The sequence below is a fragment of the Myotis myotis genome, unplaced genomic scaffold, assembly GCF_014108235.1.
Source record: "Myotis myotis isolate mMyoMyo1 unplaced genomic scaffold, mMyoMyo1.p scaffold_m19_p_14, whole genome shotgun sequence".
NCBI lineage: Eukaryota > Metazoa > Chordata > Mammalia > Chiroptera > Vespertilionidae > Myotis > Myotis myotis.
In genome coordinates, this window is record NW_023416318.1 from 43,311,861 (window position 1) to 43,337,112 (window position 25,252).

The 25,252-nt window shown below is 44.0% G+C and overlaps 1 protein-coding gene and 1 non-coding gene across 4 annotated transcripts in view; both read left to right on the top strand.

Moving 5' to 3' along the window:
* The window catches only part of RBKS (ribokinase), a 73,951-nt gene extending 49,487 nt beyond the window's left edge, over positions 1-24,464 (top strand). The window contains exon 9 of one of the 3 annotated variants that reach the window (XM_036335012.1): positions 24,238-24,407. In XM_036335012.1, the coding sequence (XP_036190905.1) occupies positions 24,238-24,259 (22 nt within the window). In that variant the 3' untranslated portion in view covers positions 24,260-24,407. Of the gene's footprint in view, positions 1-684; positions 814-24,237 lie in introns of those variants that run through there. The other 2 variants (XM_036335010.1, XM_036335015.1) reach the window with 2 other exon arrangements.
* LOC118669555 lies at positions 6,400-6,535 on the top strand. Its single transcript, XR_004972023.1, has one exon. It is a non-coding gene; the product is annotated as a small nucleolar RNA SNORA21 (small nucleolar RNA).
* Positions 24,465-25,252: the final 788 nt, after the last annotated feature.

A 25,252-nucleotide genomic window follows, 5' to 3' on the forward strand; every position in this document is an offset into this window, starting at 1 on the left:
GAATGAGGGGGCACCTTGGGGCTTCAGAGGGGAGGAAGGCCATTTGCAGGAGGATAAGAAGAGCAATATGTTCAGTAATGAGAGGCTTGTCCAAATACCAAAGTTATTTTTGGCAACAACTCTTATTACGGGCAAGGCCCCAAATTTAAATTCGTTAAGGAAGAGTAAAATTTTCTCATGAGCCCACAGAGTCTTGATTGTCTTCGGGTCAAAAAATAATATGCCTGCCAAAGTGGCACATCTTGAGGAGGCCTATTCTGAACCCCTTCAATACATATAATAGAATGTTATTCAGCCATAGAAAGGAACACTGATGCGTGCTATAGCACAGATGAACATCCAAGACTATACTAAGTAAACAAAGCCAGTCAAAAAGGGCCACATAGTATATGCTTCTATTTACATGAAATATCCAGAATAGGTAAATCTACGGAAACAAAGTAGGTTGACGGTTGGCAGTATCTGGGGAGAGGGGATAATGGGAAGTGATGCTAATGAGTACAGGGTTCCTCTTTGGGGTGATGAAAATGTCCTGGAATGGTGATAGTTGCACAATCTTGTGGATATACTAAAAACCACTGAATTGTGTACTTTTAAAGGGTGACTTTTATGGTATGTGAATGATATCTCAATTCAGAAAACAAAGGTCAAAAAAGTAACAACAGGATCCATCTCTCCATCTAGGCACCTCAGTAAAGAATGGGTGCTCTTGTGCTGAGGAATCTCCCATGTAATGGCTCTACTGAACCTACCAGAATGGGTGCTCAACGTCCCCCAAGTAGAGCGGAGGTGACACAGGAACCAAGGGTAGTTATTTTCTGGGTGTGGAATCTCCCTCAGCGTTTTTATGCTATCTTTGTCCTCTCATCCGGCACTCTCATTATTGAAATTCTTGCCTGTGCTGCACACAACTGTTCAGCCTCTTCATAAGTCTGAAAAAGAGGAGATAATTGACGTGGTGAGGTGCGAACTCCCAGGGAGGCATTTTCTTCTGAACAAATGGGCTCCTTCACTTTCCTGTCAGGAGGGTGTTACCTGCTCTCAGTCGGTTTGTAACCTTTTCGCTTTTCCCCTCCTCCTAATCCAGGGGTGGGCAAACTTTTTGACTAGAGGGCCACAATGTGTTCTTAAACTGGACCGGAGGGCCGGAACAAAAGCATGGATGGAGTGTTTGTGTGAACTAATATAAATTCAAAGTAAACATCATTACATAAAAGGGTACGGTCTTTTTTTTTTTTAGTTTTATTCATTTCAAACGGGCCAGATCCGGCCCGCGGGCCGTAGTTTGCCCACGGCTGTCCTAATCCCTTGTCATACACACTTTTGTAAAAATCATGTTGTGCAGCCTAAATAGATACAATTTTTTAAAAATATTTTTATTGATTTCAGAGATAAAGGGAGAGGGAAAGAGAGAGAGAAACATCAATGATGAGAGAGAATCATTGACCCGCTGCCTCCTGCACGCCTCGTACTGGGATTGAGACCGCAACCCAGGCATGTGCATCCTCCTGGTTCTAACCAGCAACCTCCTGGTTCATAGGTAAACACTCAGCCACGGAGCCATGCCGGCCAGGCAATTTTTATTTGCCAATCATAACCTCAGCAAAGCTGGAAAACATTAAATAAATAAGTCCATCAGGATGGGATGGATGGTGGGAACATCTGGTTGGCACCCTGTCCACTTGAGACCGACGGCCTGTCCCAGGAGCCATTTCCCGTTCTCCGTCGGTGCTTCTGCGGACTGCTTGCTGTACTCAGTGTGCCTCAGTGTTAATAGTTGGATGCATCACTTCTATTTTTATGTTTCCCGTGTACTAGAGTGAGATGGTGGCAGTAGCTGCAGATGTCCTCAGCTCGGTTTGGAAGATATGACAGATGTGTCTCTTCCCATCTCTACGTTGTCTGAATCTCAGCCTCAAAATGACATGGTAGTCATGTCACTCCAGTCCTTCCAACCTGAAGGGTGGTGGCTTTGACATCTTGTATTCACGGTTGCACAGAATAATCACTTCATAGTCAGAGCTACACATTTAAGCATGGTAATATTTTAAGATCATTGTGCTAGTGTGATATAATATGCTGTAACATTAATTATCCTTGGCCGATAGGCTCTGTAATATTTCTTATATATAAACTAGAGGCCCAGTGCACAAAATTCATGCACTGGCGGGGGTGGGGTCCCTCAGCCCATCCCAGCCTCAGAGAGCCCTCAGGGAATGTCCAACTGCAGCGGAGGCAGGAGAGGCTCCTGTCACCATGAGTCCAGCTTCTGGCTGAGCAGTGCTCCCCCTGTGGGAGTGCACTGACCACCAGGAGGCAGCTCCTGCATTGAGCGTCCGCCCCCTGACACTCAGCATCAGTGAGTGTTATAGCAACTGGTCATTCCACCATTTGGTCCATTTGCATATTAGCCTTTTATTATATAGGCTTGCTTTCCTACATGTAAATGGTTATGTCCTAGAATATACAGAGGTACTCTGATTTTAAGAATTTTTCCCACAGGCTAAATCTGCCTTCTCAAGAATCACTCGCTTTGTAATAAATCATCATAATTTACAGTATATAAGTAAGCTGAGAATAATCAAAAACCAGGGGCATGGGGGATTCTCTTACTTATTCTTTATTTCCCTTTCTTTCTATTATATTTGAGTCCTGTAGTATTCACAGTTGCTGGTGAGGCACTAGCTGCAGAGATGCCCCCCAAGGGACAACTCGGGGCTTGAGACTCAGCTCTCAAGTGGAGATTGCGCCAGTAGGAAGTGGAAACAGTTTCTGTTAAGTTTGCATGGAAGCACTCATGAGGGTGGTGATTGCTGGGACTGATGGATTACCCAGTGCTTTCCAAGGTCACTTCTCCTGTATTCCCTTCATCCTGAGGTCTGGCCTGCAGCCATCAGAGCTGCTGTCAAGGATAGGTTCCTGTTAACCCACCTGCAGGCCTGGAGAAGGGGCCTCAGAATGAAACCTGCCTTGTCGGCACCTTGATCTTGGACTTGTAGCCTCCAGAACTGTGAGAAATACAGTTCTGTTGTTTAAGCCACCCAGTCTGTGGTATTTTGTTATGGTGGCTCAATCAGGCTAACATACACAAGAAACAAATAAATGTGTTTCCAAAGTGACCTAAAGTGAATACTGAAACATCAGCTGTTCTGCAGGAGAAAATGATCTGACGTGAACTAACAGGATCAGCCTAAACCACCTTTTGGTGAAATATTCTGAGAGTTTTGCGTGTGGTTTAACTGAAATCATCGGTCCCAGTGGGCAAGGGCAGGTGACGGCCTGAGTTCTCACCCTGACTTAGCCATAACTAGCAGGCTGCTGTCGGCAAGCACTCAGTATGCTTGGGGCTCAGACTGTGCACCCAAACGTGATGTGTCTAGAATGGGTGATCTCTGAGCATCTTTGACCTCTAAAAGTCCTGGTTCTGACAGACTCTTGGAAATGAGGACCCTCTGGCTAATAATGAAAAGCAGGCACTATTCTGTGCCCGGCACTAGGCTGGACTCTATGCATTATCTCACATGTTCATAACAACCCAGCAAGATGGGGTTCGTACCCATTTAAGAGAGGAGGAAACAGTACCCCCAAAGGTAAATAACCTGCACAGAGTCATACAGCTGGAAAGTAGGCAGAGCCAGGAATTGATTTTAGATCTGTCTGTCTGTATGCCCCACTTTAACACCCCTATACCCTCCACCACACCACTCTGCCTCTTGATTTGGTGGCAATCTGCCTGGCCTTCAATCTCTCCTGGTATTTGGGCTTCCTGCACTGACTTGCCTTGTCACTTGTCATGATAGAGGCTTTTATAATTGCTTCATTTATCTCGATCTTCAGAAGCTGCCAGATCTGGCAAAGGCATTGCTTGCTTTGTGCAATACAGTGCAGCCTCACTTAAATGCAATAACCCATGCATAGCCCTAAAAACAGTGGTTGGCCCACATAAGCACTCGGTACATGTTATTTCTCATTAGTAGGTCCCTATGTGTCTGATTGTTCACTTTCCCTGGATCACTTGGGAGTACCAGGCAGCATGTACCAGGAGCTTGCATCACTCACCATTGAGTAGAGTGGATATGACTTTCCTCACTGTACCTCACTGGAGGGAAACCCAGGTCCCACTCCTGTCCAACTCCCACATCTTCCTATATAGGGCAAGGAGCTGAACTGTGTGGATAGCAGTGTGGCAGGATCGTACCAGCCCAGATATCACAGGGTCTGGCAAAGATGACGCTCATTCATTCTTGTCACTGAATGGCCAAACCTAGAGGAGAGGTACATCACCCTTAGAGACTACAGCCAAATCGTCTTTTCATTAAACTTCTTTAACTAGGTGCCTGACATGCTAACTACAGAGGCTAAGGGAAAGGTAATTCCTCTTTTCTTCGCGTCCCCAAACTATCTCTGTAGTTTAAGGAGAAAAAAAAACACTCCTCTTCCCTGCCTCTCAAACTCCTAGCCATCCCCAGGGTCCAGCTCAAAGTTCTCTGGGGGCACCCCCAATGATTAATACAATGCTGGGCATATAGTAACAGGCCCTCCTGAAAAAATGACAGCGTTCTAGTTCCCTCTGAGAAAGTTAACTAGTGTGTGTGTGTGTGTGTGTGTGTGTGTGTGTGTGTGTGTGAGTTCCTCAGCCTCACTGTGAGCCCATGTTCTCCAGGGACTAGAGGACCCACAGGACTCCTCATATTCCTGAAATTCTACATTGCATATGCCAAGGGAAAGAATAAAGCTCAGGGGAAAATGCTCTTTTTTAATGATTTGAAAATAAAATAATTACCCACTTTCCCGTTTCAAAAACCTATCAGATTATTTTGCCTGCAGTCATAGAAAGGCCAGGCCAATAATAATAATAATAATAATAAAGTTACAGAGGGAAAATGACATCTCTGAAGTTGGCATCATGAAATAAAGTAAACCCCAATGAGGCTCTGAAATAGCCCTCTTAACCTTAGGAATTATGTCAATAAATGGATGAGACATCTGCAAACTCTGCTGACCCTACTGCCAGAAAAGATGAAGATGACAAAATGTTCTCTGGCTAGAAAGAAAGGACAGAGGACAAGGTAATTGCTAGAGAGACTGATGGACAAGGTGCAGGGCACCTGTCATGCCCCGGGGGGTTGGGGGGCAGATTAGCTCTATTGCATTACTTCCACCTCAGCACATCACCTCATTTACTAGCTAATCAGGCAGAATTAAATATTTTACATTATCTTTCTTAATCCTGCATGGGAGCAGTTGAAAACCCAGGGCTCTAAAAATCTAATTGTCACTGCTTACCAGAACTGTCATCCTCACTTTGAGGAACTGAAACAGGGCCAAACACAAAGCTGTTTTTTCCATTTTCCTAAAGTACCGTCCCTCAGCCAGAACCGGACATGCATCTACCCGTGTCCAGGACAGTACATTTTAGGGACGCCCGAGGACACCTGTGATCCCTGCCCTGCCTCGGAACTCAAATATGGCCAGGGACTAACAGAAGAGAAGAGGGGTGGAGGTAGAATGCAGAGAAACAACTCTGAACCATAGCAGAGTCAAGACAGCAAAATCTAAATCTCGATGTGGTGTTCCGTGGGCCTAGATAGCACCTAATTAAAGAGACAGGAAACAGTCCCTCTCCCAGTAAGAAGGGGTGGTAGGGGTTGTGGCAGCTTTTCACCCATCTACAACTAAGACTTCTTTTCCTCTCAGCTCCTGTCCCTAAGCCCCACTCTGCCTAGCCTTCAATCTCTCCTATTAGTGTGATACCCCGGCAGGAGCCGTGGCCGCTTCTGGCCTGCTCCTGGCCGCTGCAGTCACACTCTGGGGAGCAGAGCTGCCGGGACTCTACCGTAGGTCTTCTGTGTGGTTCCCATTGCGTGGCGATATCTCCTGGGTAGACCTGAAATTACGAGGACGTGAAAAACCATCTGGAGAAAACCGTAGAGCCTAGTGAGCAGGAGCCGTGCCCACTGTCCTCAATGCCCATTGGTGATAGAGGTGGACAGGAAATGAGTAAAACGGGTGTCGTTCATAGCTTGGTGAGCATCTGTCTGCCCTCTGTGTGAAAGTATGTGCTGTAAGTTAGTGGTGTGTTATCCGTGTTGACATGCTCCGTGTGACTAAACTGTTAGTGGCATGAATGCCATGTGTTTACGTGTGCATGTGTGTGTGAGTAGAACGTGCTATAGTGGGACAGTGTAAAGAGGCGACTACTCACTCTCACTTTTCCTCCTCCCATTCCTTTAAAAACTAGAGGAGTGCCCTATATTATAGTACAACTCCTGAAAAAGCTGTGTGACTGGGGGAGAGAGGGGCCAAGGGTTAGGTGAATTACATCTCCCCTAAAAGATTCTCTAAAACCTGAAAGTTTTATATCCTTTTCCTTCTTTGGTTAAAATAAACTAAAATTGACCCCTTTTAAAAGCACTCATTGGGCCTTTTGCTAATGACCCACGGAGCCGTCAAGAAAGGGCAAAGTAAAAACACTACTTTTGGGTGAGGCGGCAGCATGTTGTGTTGTTTTGCTTCAATGGGTGGTGTGACAAGGTGTCCTGCCTTGGGGTGGGGGGAAAATAATCTACATATATAAAAGCCTAAGTGACCATCCAACCATTTGACCGCCCGACTAGTAGCTATGACACACCCTGACCACCAGGGGGCAGATGCTCAACACAGGAGCTGCCGAGCGACAGCAACTTTGCAGAGTGCCCTCTCGCACTCCAGGCCAAGGGACCCCACCTGCCGGAGGGACCTCCCTCACTCCCCAGACGCCCTTCAAGCCCCAGCACCACCCCAGGTGAGGCGGCCAGCCGGGGAGGGACCAGGGACTGCGGGAGATTGGCTCCAGGGCGTGTCCGACCTGTCTGGCCCAGTCCCACCCTGCCGGCCACCTTCTAATTAATTTCCTTTCAATGTCTCTAGTAATAAAATAAAATAAACCAAAATTGGGAAAAGGAAAAGCATGGTTACATTTGCTAGATGACTTCCCCATAACTGTTCTGTTCCCAGTTAGGATAATGTTTTTCCCTCCTTAGTCCTCGCTTTAATTTTTAGTTTTAGCACGTGAGATCTAACTGCGTAGATTACTTTGTAAGTGAACAGACTGCATCAAAGATTTAACATTTACGACTTCCCTCAGTAGTCCCAAGGCCAATTGGATTGCCTGCCTTCCTTCCTTCTTTTTAAATTATGAAATGTTTTGATTATACTGAAAAGTATGAAGAATAATATCATGCACACCCATGGATCCACCACCCAGCTTTGTTAATTCTTAACTTTTTGCTATTTTTGCTTCAGGTAGTTTTTCATAAATAAAACATTACAAACACAATATGACCTTTTTGCTTAAGGAGTTTAGTGCTATGAAGATTCAGCCTATATCAGAACCTAGCTTGTAGGACACTTGAACAGAAGAGTAGTATTATTTTGTAAGAATTTCTCTTGGTCTTTGCCATTCTGCAGGTTTACTATAGTGAGTCCAGATCTGAATTTATTCTTATTTATACTGCTCATGACTTTGTTCTTCCTGAATCTCAGTATTTGTGTTTCTCATCAATTTTGAGAAACCTTAACCAAATTATTATTTAACTCCCCCCCCCCCCCCCCGTTTTCTCCATCCTCTCCTGAAAGCCCTACTAGGTATATGCTAGACCTTCTGGAGATTATAAGACGGGAGGCAGGAAGAAGTGTCCATAGGCTGTTGCACTGATCTGGTGAGAGATTATGGCCTGGACTAGAGAGGTGGTAACGGGATGTTGAGAAGTGGGTTGAAGAACTCTTAAGAATTCAGAGGACACAATGGTAGTTCATTTCATTTTTAAAAAGGTGGGTGTTGGGGGCGTAAGTAAGATGTTTATTTCATGGTCAAAACAAATAGATCATTCTACCAGTCTCAGTGGGTCTCAGCATTTTTTTATTTTTTTTGAGCCCCAACTCACCTACTCCCATTAGACCTACTCCCATTAGAAACAGCTCATATCATCAGGGATTCTGCAGATGACACAGGAAGTAATTTACAAAAATAAAATGAAATGAAATAATGGCCAATGCACACCATTGGGTGTCCTGGCTGACTCTTTGGGGAATCACTGATCCATGCAACAGAGAAGCATTTGGAGCAGAAATTTATCCTGCACTTGAAGTCAATAATAACGCGAGTTCTGGTATTTCGCCCTACCACCTGTGCGCAGACACTAGTTTACTCCCAATAGAAGTAACTTCATGTAACTACAGGCTCTCCCCCGATGAAGTGACGAATGAGGCAGTTTGGGATGAATCTGCGTTGTGTAGACAGGAATACCAGGTAGTCCAGCCAAGGCACACACAGTTCATGTGAATCATCCACACCAGCTTTCAGCAGCAAGAGCCACAGGACAATCGCTCAGTTCCTTCATTTTTACTGTGTAGACCTGGCCCAAGACCCAAGAGTAAAGCAGCAACTGTAAGGAAGCAGCACATTATAAATAACCCAGAGAAGCCTTTTATAACAGCAACTGCCTGCTGATTTTGTGGCCTAACAGCTCAAGCAAAAAGGATATAAGTATAATATTGTGCAATGACTAATTACTCAAAATTTTGTGCATCAGCAGAAGTGGAACCTGCGGTTGGTGCTAATATTATCAAATGCCTTTGCCGTGTAATAATCTGGTAGCTCTGGGTTATTTAGCAGGCAATTTTCACAGAGAACAATGATTTTATTTCAAGTGCCTCTCACTGAAATATAAAAAAAAAAAAAGCAGCTGTTAGAAGATGAACATTTGGCAGAAAATATTTCAGCGGAATCATTTGTGAGATACTAAATCATACTGGATTAACTGTTTTCTGTCTAGAATAGTGGAGTCACGAAGAAGAAAGATCGCTGACCACAGAAGACAAGGCCGGTCTTTAGAACCCAGTGAATCACTAACAGACATTTTAGTTTTAAGTGCCATTTATTCACCAATATATAAAGTTATTTATATACAAAGCTCCCATTAATATTGCCTGAAGAATGGGCCTTTTTTATTCCAGTGTTAGCTCATACTCAGGATTCTCCTTCTCTTTCATTAATAATGGAATTCTTTAAATTATAGAATAAATTAGCCCACCACAGACATTTTGGCCAGAATGGGGTTTGTAACCAGTTTTAAGTCTCCGCAGGCCATTCTCTGTGGCCAGCCAGACAGAAGAGCTGTGAGGGTTGTGACTGACAGTGGCGCCTGCTGAGCACGTTAGCCCTGACCCTGAACCTGAAGAGGGGCAAGGGCTGCCCACTGGGCTCTGGGCCCCAGGGTCCCCCCACTCGCAGGTTGCCAGAGCAGGGCCAAATCCCAGGTTGACAACAGACCCTCACCTGCTCTTCAGGCTGGCCAACCCCTGGTCACACTGGAGCGACACTGGAGGCAAAGTGATGTCATGACATGCTGTGGGCACAGCCAGTTTCAGCCGAAGCACATTATGCCAGAGCTGCTTTCATGTGGCCATACTGATTGGGGAACATTTTTTACACTAAGTTATTATAACTGAAACATAAACTTCTCCTCTTTTCCAAACTATCAAGCAATGTACAAAGCGAACAGCTTTACCTTATCGTCGGTTCCCACTCCGGGGTGGAGTGGGAGATGGGTAAACATTTAAAATGGAGAGTTTTCAGAGATGGCTGAGGATCACCACAGGGTGAAGCCCAGGCTGGAACTGAGGATGACATGAGGTGCAGAAATGGGGGGAGTTAAGAGATATCTGTTCTGTATGTTACTTAGTATATTGAGACAATATGTCTACAGCTTCATCAAAATGCCCCATTTCCATACTGGTATGACTGGCCAGCCCAGAACCCATCCAAACCCAGAAGCTGAGAGTGGACCCTGAGACACAAAGTCAGGCCCCAGATGGATCCAACAAATGACCTCTGTCAATAGGGAACATTGCTGACTTGAACCAGGAGCCATTTGTTACCAATAATGGAGCCCCGTCAGTCCGTGGTGCTGACCTGGGAGGCAGAACACCACAACCATCTACATTCATGTGGGTTGGGATGGGAGAAACACGCGGTGGCAAGCTGGTGGGGTTTTTTTGGCTTTGACTCAATTTTAAATCAAATTGAAGTGATACACTTATTATGATCATCTTACTCTTACAAATGATTACTAAATACTTCTGGGCACCAATAACTGGAGAATCTGGCAGTTCTGGGATGAAGTTTAGTAGAGTTTTTCTTATTCTCTTGTAGTTGAATTTTAATTAATATAGTGTGATTTTTTTAATACCACTTGCACTCTTTTTGGGCAGTGAAATGCTGCCCTGAACATCTGTATCTCCCCTCCCCCGCATTGATTTTGTTCTCGACCCCCCATTGACCCCTCTCTGTTTTCATCCATCTAAATGAAAGAAGGCTTTAGCCCCACAAACCTCGTTCCAGATGAAAATGCATAATTCAAGAGAAATACTGATGTCAAAGAAGAGAAGGCACACCAATTTGTGTCAGCAGTTGCTGTAAATTAAAGAGGAGTACAAGGAGAGTTTAATGTAATGTAGATTTGGAAATAAAATTAGAACCAATATTTAGGCAGGCCTCCGCCTCTTTTTTCCCTGCTGTGACAGGAAGGATTGACTCCCAGCTTAAGTACCTAATGTAGTTCATTTTTCTTTTTTGCTGAAACTCTTTTCCCCCGTAAAATGTTGCATGTTTATCTTTGGCATCCAAAATCAGATCTTTTCACCTTCTCCATTCTAATCTCAGCAGAATAGTCAGTAGGAAGAGTCAAAATTTTCCCTTTATCTTCCCCACCCATCATGGTTGCAGCACAGAAAGGACCCCTGCCATACCAGTCTCACTAGCTCAGCTGGGAAATAGCTATTAATTCTTCCTTCATAACTGATTCTCTCTAATGTGGGTGTCACCCCCATGGCTTCTTTTCTTTTTCTAAAGCTGGAAAGTAAAAGGTTGATAATGAACATTTCACACGTGTGCTAAACACTCATGAGAATTCTCCCCTTTAAAAGAGTTATGGTGGGAAGCTTCACATTCAGTCCAATCCAACTGCCATTGTTCAGAACCTTCAGGTGGGTGGGGGTCGTATTTGAATGCCCTTTAGAGCTGGTGTGCGTTTATAGTTGCCCACTATTTTTGCCAATCACGGAATTCCCTAGCTTGATCCACACCTTAATCAATAAACTCAGTTTTAACAGATTCACTCTTTCCAGAAATAAATTCCTAAGCACGTGATTCTCAAAGTGCGCCACGGACCAGCAACATCAGCATCCCCTAGGAACTCATTAGAAACAAGTCCTGGGCCCCACCCCAGGTTTAAGGATCAGAAACTTTGGGGGGTGGAGCCCAACAATCTGCCCTCCAGGCAATTCTGAAACACACTCTAGTTGGAGAATCACTAACTTAGAAGATGAAATAGTGCCTTCGTTGAGGATAGTCAGAGGTGTGCTACAGATCTTAAAGGTATACCAAAACAGAAGTTTCAAGACCTTCGTGAGCAAAGTTGAAGTACATGTATGGCCTCTCCAGGGGGCTGCTTTAGTGGAGACTGGCCTTCAACGGAGGGGGTGTCACTCCTGCCACCTACCCATGAACTTGAGCAAGTTCTTCTCACACTTGGTTTCTCATTTGGAAAATGAAAGGCCCGCCCTATCTACCCCACAGGATTATAATGAGATTCAAAATGAAACACATCTACAGACATGCTCTGTAAACCAGCAAGTACTGTGGAAAAGCGACAATCATGTCATTCTGCCGATAGGATTCTGGCAGTCGGAGCACTGTGTCAGGGCAGAGTTGGAAGAAGGCCTAGCCAGATCCATTTTTTTGACTATATAATGACTGATTCTCCCCTTGGTGGATGTGCCTCAGATTCTGCCATTAAGCCCACCAATTTATCTGGTGTTAAATAGGAAAAACCATTGCCTGGTCAGTGGCTACAAGAGGCTAGAAAAATATGTCCATTTTCAGACATGCTGTTTTCTACGGAAATCTCTAATGATCGCTGAGGGCACATATGTATGTGGGCACTGAAGCTCTTGTGCCCAGAACTTGCCACACACCAGCAGTGAGTCTGTACTGAACCCCCCTCTCAGCCCTGTGCGAGGGAATCATGGCCTTCGAGAAGGAAGCTAAGTGTCCACTGCCACATATTAATCATTGCAAAGAGAACCTAAAAGAAAATACATACAAGGTGTCCCCAAAAAAGTATACACACTTTAACAGCTGATAGCCCAATTTTGAAAATGAAATGTGTTTTAATAAATACTGCATTTGTAATTATTCAAAGTGTGTGTATACATTTTGGGGAGAAACCCTATACATAGCTATGGAAGGAGATTTGGCTTTGGATGGTAAACACACAAAGCAATATACAGATACTGTATTATAGAATTGTTATACTTGAAACCTATATAATTTTATTAACGAGTGTTACTCCAGTAAATTTCATTTTTTTTATTGCTTAAAGTATTACAAAGAGTATTATATAGGTCTCCTTTTTTTTTCTCCCCTTGACATTCCCCTGGGCTCCCCTACCCCCCAGTGTCTTATGTCCATTGGTTAGACTTATATACGTGCATACAAGTCCTTCGGTTGATCTCTTACCCCCCCCCTTCCCGCCCCCAAACCCTCCCCGGCCTTCCTGCTGTAGTTTTGACAGTCTGTTCGATGCTGTTCTGCCTCTGTATCTATTTTTGCTCATCAGTTTATAATGGTCTTTATTATCCATAAATGAGTGAGATCATGTGGTATTTTTCTTTCATTGACTGGCTTATTTCACTTAGCATAATGCTCTCCAGTTCCATCCATGACGTTGCAAATGGTAAGAATTCCTTCCTTTTTTACAGCAGCATAGTATTCCATCGTGTAGATGTACCACAGTTTTCTAATCCATTCATCTGCTGATGGGCACTTAGGCTGTTTCCAGATCTTAACTATGGTGAATTGTGCTGCTATGAACATAGGGGTGCATATATCCTTTCTGATTGGTGTTTGTTTTCTTGGGATATATTCCTAGCAGTGGGATCACTGGGTCAAATGGGAGTTCCATTTTTAACTTTTTGAGGAAACTCCATACTGACTTCCATAGTGGCTGCACCAGTCTGCATTCCCACCAGCAGTGCACGAGTGTTCCTTTTTCTCCACATCTTCTCCAGCACTTTGCCAATGTAATCACTGATAAGGGTTTAATCTCCAACATTTATAGGGAACTCATACAACTTAACAAAAGGAAGATAAACAGTCCAATCAAAAAATGGGCAAAGGACCTAAATAGACACTTTTCAAAAGAGGAGATTCAGAAAGCCAAGAGACATATGAAAACATGCTCAAAGTCACTAGTCATCCAAGAGATGCAAATCAAAACAACAATGAGGTACCATCTCACACCTGTCAGAATGGCTATCATCAACAAATCCAGTAAATTTCATTCAAAAATATTTTTTAAAAAGAAAATCCCTCAAGCAAACCAAATCCATAGAAACCATGATTTACGAGCCAGAACAGTTCATGTGTCTGTGCTTGAGAAGAATGTAGGGTTCTACCTTAAAGGTTAGCCTTTACTAACAACGTCACCAAAGAAATTCTTAAACAGCAAGCGTTTGGTGCATTTATCATTTAACTTAAAAACTTCAAAGAGTAGAGGGAGAAACCAAGATGGCGGCATAGGTTAACGCCGGAGATCGCTGCCTCAAACAACCACTTCAGAGATATAACTAAAGGACAGAAGGGACATCACCCAGAACCACAGGAAGGCTGGCTGAGTGGAAATTCTACAACTAGGAGGAAAGAGAATATCATACCCAGACTCAGAGGAGGCGCAGTGCTGAAATGAAATACTCAGGTGCAGAGTGCGCGGAGCAGGCTGGCGGCGGAGGGCGCGGTTGTTGTTTTCAATCGGGAGGGAGTTTCAGACTCTGAGCTCCAGATCCGGGCGAGTCTCTGGGGACCGAGACTCAAACGGGAGAAGCGGGACTGTCTGGCTTCGGTCGGAACTCGAAGGCAGCTTTCTCTCCGAGGTTTGCAGCCATTGCTGGGGCTCTGAGAGGCAGAGCCCCTGGGGAAGGAACTGAGAGTCGCCATAACTGCTCCTTCCGCCCGCCCTGTAGATCCCCGGGGACCCGCCCCGCCCAAGCCCTGCACAGAGCCATTTGCCGGATAGCCTCAGGCAAACGCTAGATTAGCACCGCCCTAGAGATCCAGCACAGAAGCCCTCCCACTACAGACACAGCAGACTCTCATAGCCAGTTAGCCTGGAGGTCAAATCACCCCGGTATTGCCGACATCAATCAAGGCTTAAAGGCAACAAGACTGCGGACAAAGACCACTAGGGGGTGCACCAAGAAAGCATAAAAAATGCGGAGACAAAGAAACAGGACAAAACTGTCAATGGAGGATATTGAGTTCAGAACCACACTTTTAAGGTCTCTTAAGAACTGTCTAGAAGCTGCCGATAAACTTAGTAAGGCCCTCGAAAAGACTGGTGAGACCGCCGATAAATGTAGTGAGATCCTCAAGAAATCTAATGAGACCCTCGATGTTGTGATAAAGAACCAACTAGAAATTAAGCATACACTGACTGAAATAAAGAATATTATACAGACACCCAACAGCAGACCAGAGGAGCGCAAGAATCAAGTCAAAGATTCAAAATGCGAAGAAGCAAAAAACACCCAACTGGAAAAGCAAAATGAAAAAAAGAATCCGAAAATATGAAGATAGTGTAAGGAGCCTCTGGGACAGCTTCAAGCGCACCAACATCAGAATTATAGGGGTGCCAGAGGATGAGAGAGAGCAAGATATTGAAAACCTATTTAAAGAAATAATGACAGAAAACTTCCCCCACCTGGTGAAAGAAATAGACCTACAGGTCCAGGAAGCGCAGAGAACCCCAAACAAAAGGAATCCAAAGAGGACCACACCAAGACACATCATAATTAAAATGCCAAGAGCAAAAGACAAAGAGAGAATCTTAAAAGCAGCAAGAGAAAGAAACCCAGTTACCTACAAGGGAATACCCATACGACTGTCGGCTGATTTCTCAACAGAAACTTTGCAGGCCAGAAGGGAATGGCAAGAAATATTCAAAGTGATGAATACCAAGGACCTACAACCAAGATTACTTTATCCAGCAAAGCTATCATTCAGAGCGGAAGGTCAGATAAAGAGCTTCACAGATAAGGAAAAGCTAAAGGAGTTCATCACCACCAAACCAGTATTATATGAAATGCTGAAAGGTATCCTTTAAGAAGAGGAAGAAGAAAAAAAAAGGTAAAGATACAAATTATGAACAACAAATATGCATCTATCAACAAGTGAATCTAAGAATCAAGTGAATAAATAATCTGGTGATCATAATAGAATCAGGGACATAGAAAGGGAATGGACTGACTATTCTTGGGGGGGAAAGGGGTGTGGGAGATGCGGGAAGAGACTGGACAAAAATCGTGCACCTATGGAAGAGGACAGCGGGTGGGGAGTGAGGGCGGAGGGTGGGGCGGGAGCTGGGAGGAGGGGAGTTATGGGGGGAAAAAAAGAGGAACAAATGTAATAATCTGAACAATAAAGATTTAATTAAAAAAAAAAAAAAACTTCAAAGAGTACTTCAGTGAGCATATCTGGGCAGGAAGAAAGCTAAATCTGTTGCCTCAGTGATTATTGGGAATGCAGTTTTAGTAATGAAATAGTTCCCACCAGGCCAACATGAATTTCACTTTTCACAAAAAGTGCCAGCTAAAATCAAGCGATAGCTATGAATCTAATTAGTTAATTATGATTCAATTATTGGTTAATTATGGAATTAGACTATAAAATGATTTTTCTCAAAAAATGTGTGCATATTTAACAAATCTATATACACAGAAAGCAGATTAGTGGTTCCTAGACATGGGGGTAGAATATGAATGAGGAGTGACTGTTAGCAGGTACAAGGTATCTTTTGGTGGGGGATAAAATTTTCTAAAATTAGACTGTGAGATGGTTGTTCAACCCTGTGAATGTAGTCAAGAACACTGAATTTTATACTTTAAATAGGCACATTATACAGTATGTGAGTTATATTTCATTAAAGCTGTTTTTTAATCAAATGGCTAATAAATTGTAGAGCCAAGGAAAATATTGTGCCTACTTAAAAGACAGAAATAAAAAGCACATCAAGCACATCAAAACTTCCCTGCATGTGGTTTCATACTCAATTAATATGAAATATAAGGCAGAAAATATCTGCTCTTTCTTTTAATCACAAGAGTACTTTAAAAGAGACAATCTCAGCCTAATAATTGAGATTTAAATGTAATAAATTAAAGTGGCTAGTGGTAAAAGCCAAAGTCATTGACATTTATGACATAGTGATTTGTCATGTTCCCTACAGATTTATTTAGAATAAAAATCAGCAGCACTTACACAATAATGATAAGAAAACAAGGTTCTCATGTCCATCATGATGTTCCTAAAAGGATCTGTTTAGGGAAGGTTGAGGTTGGGAAGGATGTGATCTCATCCTGATGATGCAAGTATGTGCTGATAAGAGGAAACAGAAATGTTCAGATCTGAGCTGTGAAACAGCTTTCGTCTTGTGTGAGCAGCACGTAGCTCATGTATGTGTATCGGACAGACCACTCAGTCTTGTCTGCCTAGGAGAGGACCTTTGCACTTTCCTGCCTTGGGAAGAAGACAGGCTAAGCCACATAGTTCTAATCTCCTTGTAAAAGCCCTCATTCCAGGGTGTGGGTTTGCCCATCGCTTACTGGTGGCCATGGAGACCTTAGAGCAGTGGTTCTCAACCTTCCTAATGCCGCGACCCTTTAATACAGTTCCTCGTGTTGTGGTGACCCCCAACCATAAAATCATTTTCATTGCTACTTCATAACTGTAATTTTGCTACTGTTATGAATCATGATGTAAATATCTGATATGCTATATGTGTTTTCCGATGGTCGCGACCCACAGGTTGAGAACCGCTGCCTTAGAGGGAGGTAAACAAGAGAGGAACAGGGTGGGAGATGTAGGAATTTCTGGCTCAGTGGAAACAAAGCAGGGAGCTACCAACCCCTGGCCAGTGTGCTTTACAATTGAGAGGTTGCTGGTTAGGGCTTTGTAACTCACCAGAAGCCCCGGATACTGGCAGTTCTTTGGGACAAGAGGCTCTACTTCTCTGTTCCTCAACCTTTATTTCATAGTCACCACTCAACCCAAGGAGCATTTTAGGATTTTTTTTTCCCTAATTGTCCTCTTCTCCCATGAAACTTTAATGTTCTATCTATTTCTCCATCTATCTATATCTGTTTATGTACCATGGCCCTTTGGAAAGCTACAAATCATTGTATCAAAGATTTTTTTCACCACTACCCTCTACCTCCTGCAAGAATGAATTTTCACCCCTGTGGGGAGGTATGCCCCAATTGAGAATGCATACACTGGATAGAACGAAGGGTCTAAGCAGGGTCTTTCTCTTTCTATTCATACTTGAGTGAGTAGTGAAGTCAGTCACACGGAGAAGGTAAATCAGGTGACTCAATGTCCATCACTAACTAGGATAAGCGCCAACTTCAGGCTCCAACACCTGAAGAAATGTTCTTCAAGATCACACTGTCCCCACATCATCTGTTCAGTCTGCCTGCCACCCTCCAGACTCCGCCACCACCTCCTCTCCCTGGGCAGCGCACAGGTCACCCTCTTCCCATGCTGTCCTCCAGCCCCTCCCAGCTCTAGGCCTCTCCCAGAAGCCTCACTCGTTGTTCTCCCTGTTCCTTCTCCTATGCCCCCTCCACACCCCTCCCACCATGAGAGCCTGAGATTTACCAGGCTCTGAACCTTTATACTCTTCTCTTACATTTCTCTAATGTCCTCCTGATAACATCATAAAGTACCTCCCCTACCCCCTGAGAGGAATGGGTCACAGACCCTGGCACGTACAGATGGCCACTGCTAGAACTCTGTAGCCTCCCTTGTAATCAAAAGCTACAGGAGCCTGGCTTCTGCCTCTTCCTGGCTGCAAGAGCGTCCCTGGATGCCCTCAACCTTCTACTCTGCTGGGAGCACAAGGCAGGCACAGCATAAACAAAGCCCTCTTCCCTAGGACCCATGGGATCACCTCCTAGAATCTTGACCCTCTTTGTTCCTTAGAACCCTTGTCTGGCCCCTTCTGACCCTGGTCATGGGCTTTCATTTTCAAAAACATTATTAGCTCATTAAAGGGCCTCCAGATGACACCATCTAGTCTAGCTCACCTTTGTTAAACACAGTTCTGCTCCAGGCACTGGGCGAGGCCTTTTCACATACATTATTTAATTCAGTATTTATAATTGCCCTACCTCATAGGTCACAGAGAGGTTGAATAACTTGCCAGAATGGTGAAATCATGGCTCCAACTCAGGTCTGTCTCATTCCAAACCATTTACTGCATTGTCCCCGTTGAGAAAACATGTTCCCCGCTATGTAGAGAGGGGCTTCACTGTAGGTGTAAAGATAATGAATTTATCATTCTTAGAAGATGACACAGCTAAGGAAGAGGGGAGAAGGCAGGATTTTAAGTCAGGTTTGTTTGTTTTCCCTCTGTGCTGCTTCCCTAGGGGTCATGACACCATGTCTCCTCCCAGTCCATGACTAGACCTCCCTGGACAAAGAATTACTTTTACTTTCCCAGGTCCAACCACACATTCATGCCTCAACCTCCTGCAAACAGGAACAAGGCAGAAGCCCCATTCTTAGAACATGGAAGCAAGAGCAAAGCAGGGCTTGCCACCAAGCTGGCCTCAGGGTAAGCCACCTCAGCAGCTGGTGTGGCCCTGCCTGCATGGGGTGGACAGCAGCAGGGACCCTGGTGGGTTTATGTTGTTCTCTCTGCCTTTCCTGAGGCCCTTGCAATATTCTTTTTTTAAGAAGAAATTAGCTTGAGATTTAGTCATGTTTCATCCCATCTGCCTTTTTCCTGGCCTCCAAAGCCACAAGCCTGGCTGAGGAATTCAGGTCCACAGTGTAGGCTTTGGATGGCTTTGTGTAGGGAGAAGTTTTTAAAAGAAAGTGGGATCCACTTGTCAGATGGAATGCGTTAAGACATCGAGGAGGAATGCAAGGGCTTTAACTGTAGGGTCCCTCAGCAGTTTGGGTGATGAATCATCCAGTGTGGGTAGAGATTCCTAACAAATGAGGCCTCCTGATGACATAATTCTTGCAAGATCATCTGAGATCTGTTGTAGCTGCCTGATTTCATCACACGGGGTTTTTTCCCCCCGAACCACACTTAATACTCATCATGCCTTCCAGCTCATCCATTTTTCTATCATCTGGAATTTGACAAACTAAGACTTTCAGAAGTCTGTCTCATTGTCACCCCTCCTCCAGGGCATCTTGACAGCGTGTGCTCCTCACCAAAGGCCAAGGACAGGAGTCTCTAGGAGGGTTCTAACCCGGGCTCCTGGGTTCAAGGGAAACACAGTGTTTTCAATAGAGTGCCAGTCAGCAACTATGTGTTGACCTAGCTGATACCTGAGTTGAGTCAAGGGAGGACTCGAGGCCAAGGTATCTCCGTGAATGAAGACCCAAAGTTCAATACATGAACAGGAAGAAGAGATGAAACTGGAAAAGTGGGCTATGGAGCCTTGTGTGCCATGCTGAGGAGCTAAAATTTTATCCTAAGAAAGATGAGAAACATTCAGAGAGCTTTCTGGAATGGAATGGAAGTGAGATGGCCATATGTACAGCAGTGTCACAAATGGATTGGAAGGGGCCAGACTGGAGGCAGGGAGACTGGTTAGGAAGTTAATGTGGTCCTCTAGAGGTGATGTGACTAGGAAGTAGGGCAATGGGAGTAGGGATGGAGATGAGAGGACAGATTTGAGAAATATATACATGGAAACTTGGCACGTGGAGGTTAATTAGGTATATGGGAGAGAGATATTCAGAAGACCCCCAGATTTTCACTGTGGAGCTGCCACAAACTGAAAAGGTAAGCAGAGGTCTGTGTTCAGGTAGTTATGGATTCAAATCAGGCATGTTGAGTTAGAGTGCATGAGGCTGGTGGAACACACTCACAGGTAGATATATGAATCTGAAGATAGAGAAAAGTCTGCACTATGTATATGGTGAGTATGCTAACAGTTTAAACTATAACTGCACAGTATTAAGTCACTCAAGAAATTATGGGGAATGAGAAGGGAAATGGGCCAGGACAGTACCCAATGGAATACCAGTATCAATGGTGCCAAAGGAGGAAGAGGGACCTGTGATAGAGACAAAGAAGGAAGGTTGGAGAGACACAGGAACCCAGGAGAATCCCTTACTGCTCTGTGCCTCTCCCCTTCCTAAACCTTCTACCTAAGCCCTCTGGCTGTCCTTTTCCTTTAATGCAAGCTCCTTTATATCCTTAACTCCCCATACAGCACTCACAGGCGAAAGCTGCTCCTGATCCCAAAGCTTCCAGCCACCCTCCTCTACTGTCCTATAGAGACTCCTACATCTTTGAGGTTCATGCACTTCAGTTATACAGCCTTGACCTCCCTTCCTGATAATTCTGTTTATCTAAGACTCTGGCATCTACATCACCATTTTTCTCTTCATTCCAATGCTACCATCATGTAGGATGAGCCATCACCAAGTCTCATAGTTCCTAGATGCCCTCACCTACAGTGACTCTTCACTTTCACTCCAGCCTCCCACTCCCATGGTGACTCCCAGGAAATGGTTAATACCTGGTACTACTTCAGTTCTGTGGGAATAAACTTCACATCCTACTCTGACCACAACCAGCTCTCTCACCTCTTTCCCTACACTTGCTCTCACTTTCCTTAGATTCCTCCATTTTCTTCTGACCTGTTGATCCCCTAATGACCTCTCTTTCTTCCTTACCCAGGTTGGACTCTGGCTGTTCATCTGAAGTATTCTTTCCCAAAACCTTTGCTTCCTTTGCACCCCTGTTCTTCCCTCACCCCTGCCCAGGGCAGCTCTCTTCTTTAAAAAATGGGACCCCATACAGAGGGAAATCATTAGAGATTCACGGTCTTCACTCTCTCGTCCCTGTCATTCTTCATCACTACAGAAAACATAAGCCCTTCCCATGGAGAAACAGGGAAATTTAAGCAATAGTCAAAAGCCCAGTCTCTCTCTCCCGAAATAGCTTCTCCATCTGCTCTATTGCTGGATCTCCACAGATGTCCGTGGTACCACTCTTGACTGCCATTTACCACCTTTATCTTCACCTTGGGCAAGTTATTTAACCTCCTTGAGTCCTAGGGAACTGCCTCTACCAGTACCACAGACCAGAACTTCCCAGAACTCAGGAGTGTGAAGGCCCTGGGGAGAGCAGGAACTTCAGAATGCCACATCCATTCTGTAAGAGCAGCTCTTCCTTAAGAGGAAGTCATTGTGAGAACACAATGAATAGTAGCCACATGGGTATTTCTGTTGAAGAAAGAAGAATTATGCCATCACCCCCTTTGGCACAAAAATAATTTTCAGTAAAAGGTTAAAACCATCATGTTGTATCAATGAGAATGATTCCATTATTCCAAGAATGATTGATTGGAAAGTACTTTACTTGCAGGAAAATCATAGTGATACAATACAGCTTCCACTTTTAAAGCACTTTCCATTAAAAAAATTATACCTATGTCTAAAAATAGTTATACTGAAGATGTGAATCAACAGCCAAGTAATTTATTGGCATTTGAAAGCCCTATGGTATAAACAGATTCAATACAATGGGACTATCAAGTAGCTCTGGCTGTGGCAACCTAACCCCCATGTTCATGACAAAAGAAAGTGACTTGCAGTTCAGAGAGCGTCACCTGGCCACCTTGGAAGAGAGCACAATGGAACAGGACCAATTGGTCAGGTCAACGCAAAGCACTGAGTGACACAGTGAGAAAGACAGAGGGGACAGAGATGTGGTGGCTGCCCTTAGTTTTCAAAGTGTCCCTGACTGTATGCAGGCCTGTACACAGGATAGTACAATGTCCCAAGTGTCCTAAGAGGAGTGCAAAGGAAGATGAGCTATTAAAAGGGAGAGAGAGAAACCAAGATGGTGGCATAGGTAAACACCGGAAATTGCTGCTTGGCATAACCACTTCAAAAATACAACTAAAAGACAAAGCAGACATCATCCAGAACCACAGGAAGGCTGGCTGAGTGGAAATTCTATAACTAGAAGGAAAGAGAAAAGCACACTGAGACTCAGAGGAGGCGCAGTGCAGAAGTAAAGTGCAGAGGTACGGAGGCGCAAGTGGAAAGGGCTGGCAATTGAGGACATGGTTGTCTTTTTCAATCGGGAGGGAGTCTCAAGCTCCCAACTGCTCTGAACTCCAGTTCCAGGTGAGTCTCTGGGGACCCAGACTCATACAGAGAGAAACTGGACTGTTTGGCATCGGCTGGAACTCAAGGCGGCTTTCTCTCAGAGGTGCCTGCAGCGATTACCAGGACACTGAGACCCGGCGCCTCTTAGGGTAGGACTGAGGAGCAGCCATGGCTGTTTGCTCCGCCCTGTTGATCCTGAGACCCTGCCCCACCCAAGCTGTGCGCAGAGGCTTTTGTATATGAAAGGCCTGGCCCTTTGCAATCTGAAAATTACCTAACAAACTGCAGCTGGGTCAGAGAGACCCAGAACTTCCAAAAGAAGGCCCAAGGCCCCACAGCAGCTTGCATTTGGCCACAGCTGGGCCTCATTTGGGCACCTCCAAACCCCAAACAAAGAAGAGGAATCTGCAGATCTCTCCATAGCTCCTGCTGGGTAGCCTCAGGCAGAGGCAGTGTTATTGTCATATTTCTTACATTCATATCTAGAATTTAATTTTGTATATGATGTGAGAACTAAAACTTGGAATCTTAGAGTTTGCCATGACTCTTCATATCTTGTGGCATTTTCCATATTTTCATAATACATTCTCCATCAAACTCATAATTTCTCTGGCTCCAGACCTTTCTGTTGTCACACTGCTGTGCTGTAACCTGAGGGAAGGCAGGAACCATGTGTGTCTCTTTCTCTATTGTTTCCTTCAGGAAGGACCAAACAATTGCAGAGCACCTAGCAGTGCCTGACACAGCTTAGACGCTCAGAAAACATTAACGGGAGGAAAGAAAGTGTGGAATTCATACCTGCATTACTATTGCTGCTTGACAAGTTTAATATTGTTTGCATTATGTGTAAACAAGGGAAAATGTCATTTTCCTTAAAGCCATTCACTGTCTCATGAGCTCACTCTGTTCCTTCCTCCTCCTAGGTCTTCTTCCTTCCAGGCTTTCCTTCTCTCTATAAATCTGTCTCATTCCATAAGGACTCCCTTCTTCACAGAGCCCTTCTTCAAAACCTTTCTTAAAATATAAACTCTGCCACACTATTTAGCAGTTAATCCACAATGGGTTATAGTCCTTCTCTAGTACCCATCACTGCGCTGCACCCAGCTCATGAAATACGGCAGCTGCAACCGAAACAGTCTTGCATGCCAAGGCCTCTATTAAGGCTGAAGTATAGCTTCAAGATTTGTAATGAAAGCTCTTGGGTCCAAAAAAAAAAGCCAGCAAACTAGAAAAAACTGGAAAATGGCCCTGAATGCTGTTAAATACCAGAATGATTTTTCAAAGTGAAATTGTGTAATTACATTTCATTTATCTAAAATGCATTTGTTAGCCCTAGCCTGGTGTGGCTCAGTGGTTTAGCATCAACCCAGGAACCAAGAGGTCACTGGTTTGATTCTTGGTCAGGGCACATGCCCAGGTTGTGGGCTTGATTCCCAGTGGGGAAAGCATGCAGGAAGGAGGCAGCCAATTGATGTTTCTCATTGATATTTCTATCTCTCTCCCTTTCTCTCTCTAGTAATCAATAAAAACATATTTTTAAAAAACAACAACAGACAAATCCTAGTTAAGGTACATTCTACAAAATACCTGACCAGTTCTCAAAATGATCAAGGTCATCAAAAATGAAGAATGTCTAAGAAACTGTCACAGCCTACAGGAATCTAAGGAGACGTGATAACTAAGTGTAATATGGGATTCTTGATGAGATCTTAGAACAGAAAAGGACATTAAGCAAAACTAGGGAAATCCAAACAAATATGGAGTTCAGTTAATAATATATCGCTACTATCTCATTAGTTGTGACACGTGTACCACAGTCATGTATTTACAGAACTGGGTGTGAGGTATATGGAAATTCTCTTGTCATATCCTTGTAACTTTCCTGTAAATCTAAATCTATTCTAAACCAAACGTGTACTTAAATACTTTAAAAATACAAGTTTGGGGGAAAGATGACTACATGCTTATCTCCACAACTGTACTTTTAATTGCAGGGTGCTGGCGACAGTTTCGTAGGAGCTTTGGCCTTCTACCTGGCTTACTACCCAAATCTTTCCTTGGAAGAAATGCTCAAGAGATCCAATTTCATCGCAGCAGTCAGCGTCCAGGCTGCAGGGACACAGTCATCCTATCCATACAAGAAAGACCTGCCACTTGACTTGTTTTGATTGCTACTAACTCAAACATAAAAATACCTGGAAATAAAATGTTCTTGAAGGTGGCCAGTCTTAATTAGCAGCTTACTATAAAACGTCCTCTTCTCCTTTCTTTGCAAATATTTCCATTTACTAAGTCATCCTCAAGCTTTCATTTATTTCTTTACAATGATTGATTTCCTTGCTTTTCATGCAAGAGCTAACCAGCAGTAAGAACTCCATGCATGACCAGGACCTGTACAAACATTACTGCTACTTGAGAACTGGCAAACTCTACTGGCAACAGGTCAGGAACACTAGCAGAGGTTGTGGACAAGGGTCAAGTCAGAACAGAAAATGTTAAACAAGGGAATGGGGGGGTTATGGATTGGACCACTCAAGCAGTTCCTAAAAGGGGCAGCTGATATTCAGCTTTGGCTTTAGTGTTGTCAAAGTTTCTGGTTTTGCAAGAGAAGCCAGAAGTTTTGGATGTTTATTGAAATCTTTGAATGTTTAAGTGTCAGCAACATTTTTTTTTTTCTGTAAATACCACCTGTGGGCCACATTCAGCCTACGTGCTGAATAGACAAGTCACTGGTTAAGCCAGTATTTAAGTTTTTGTTTTGTTTTTAAAAATGCAACTCATGCATGTCACAGACCCTTTACCTTGGGCTTAACAAGTAAGATCAGGTGGAAGATTTTTCTTGTAACCCAACACCATTATGTATAGTTCCAATCTAAAAATAGCCAAGATCGCACCTCTTATTGCTTTGAACCAGAGCTTTAACAAAAGGTGCCACAAAAGAGCTATCAGGCCACAAGCCTCCGAGGCTCAGCAAGAAGCCACACCTGATTCCATTTCCAGAGCGCTCCT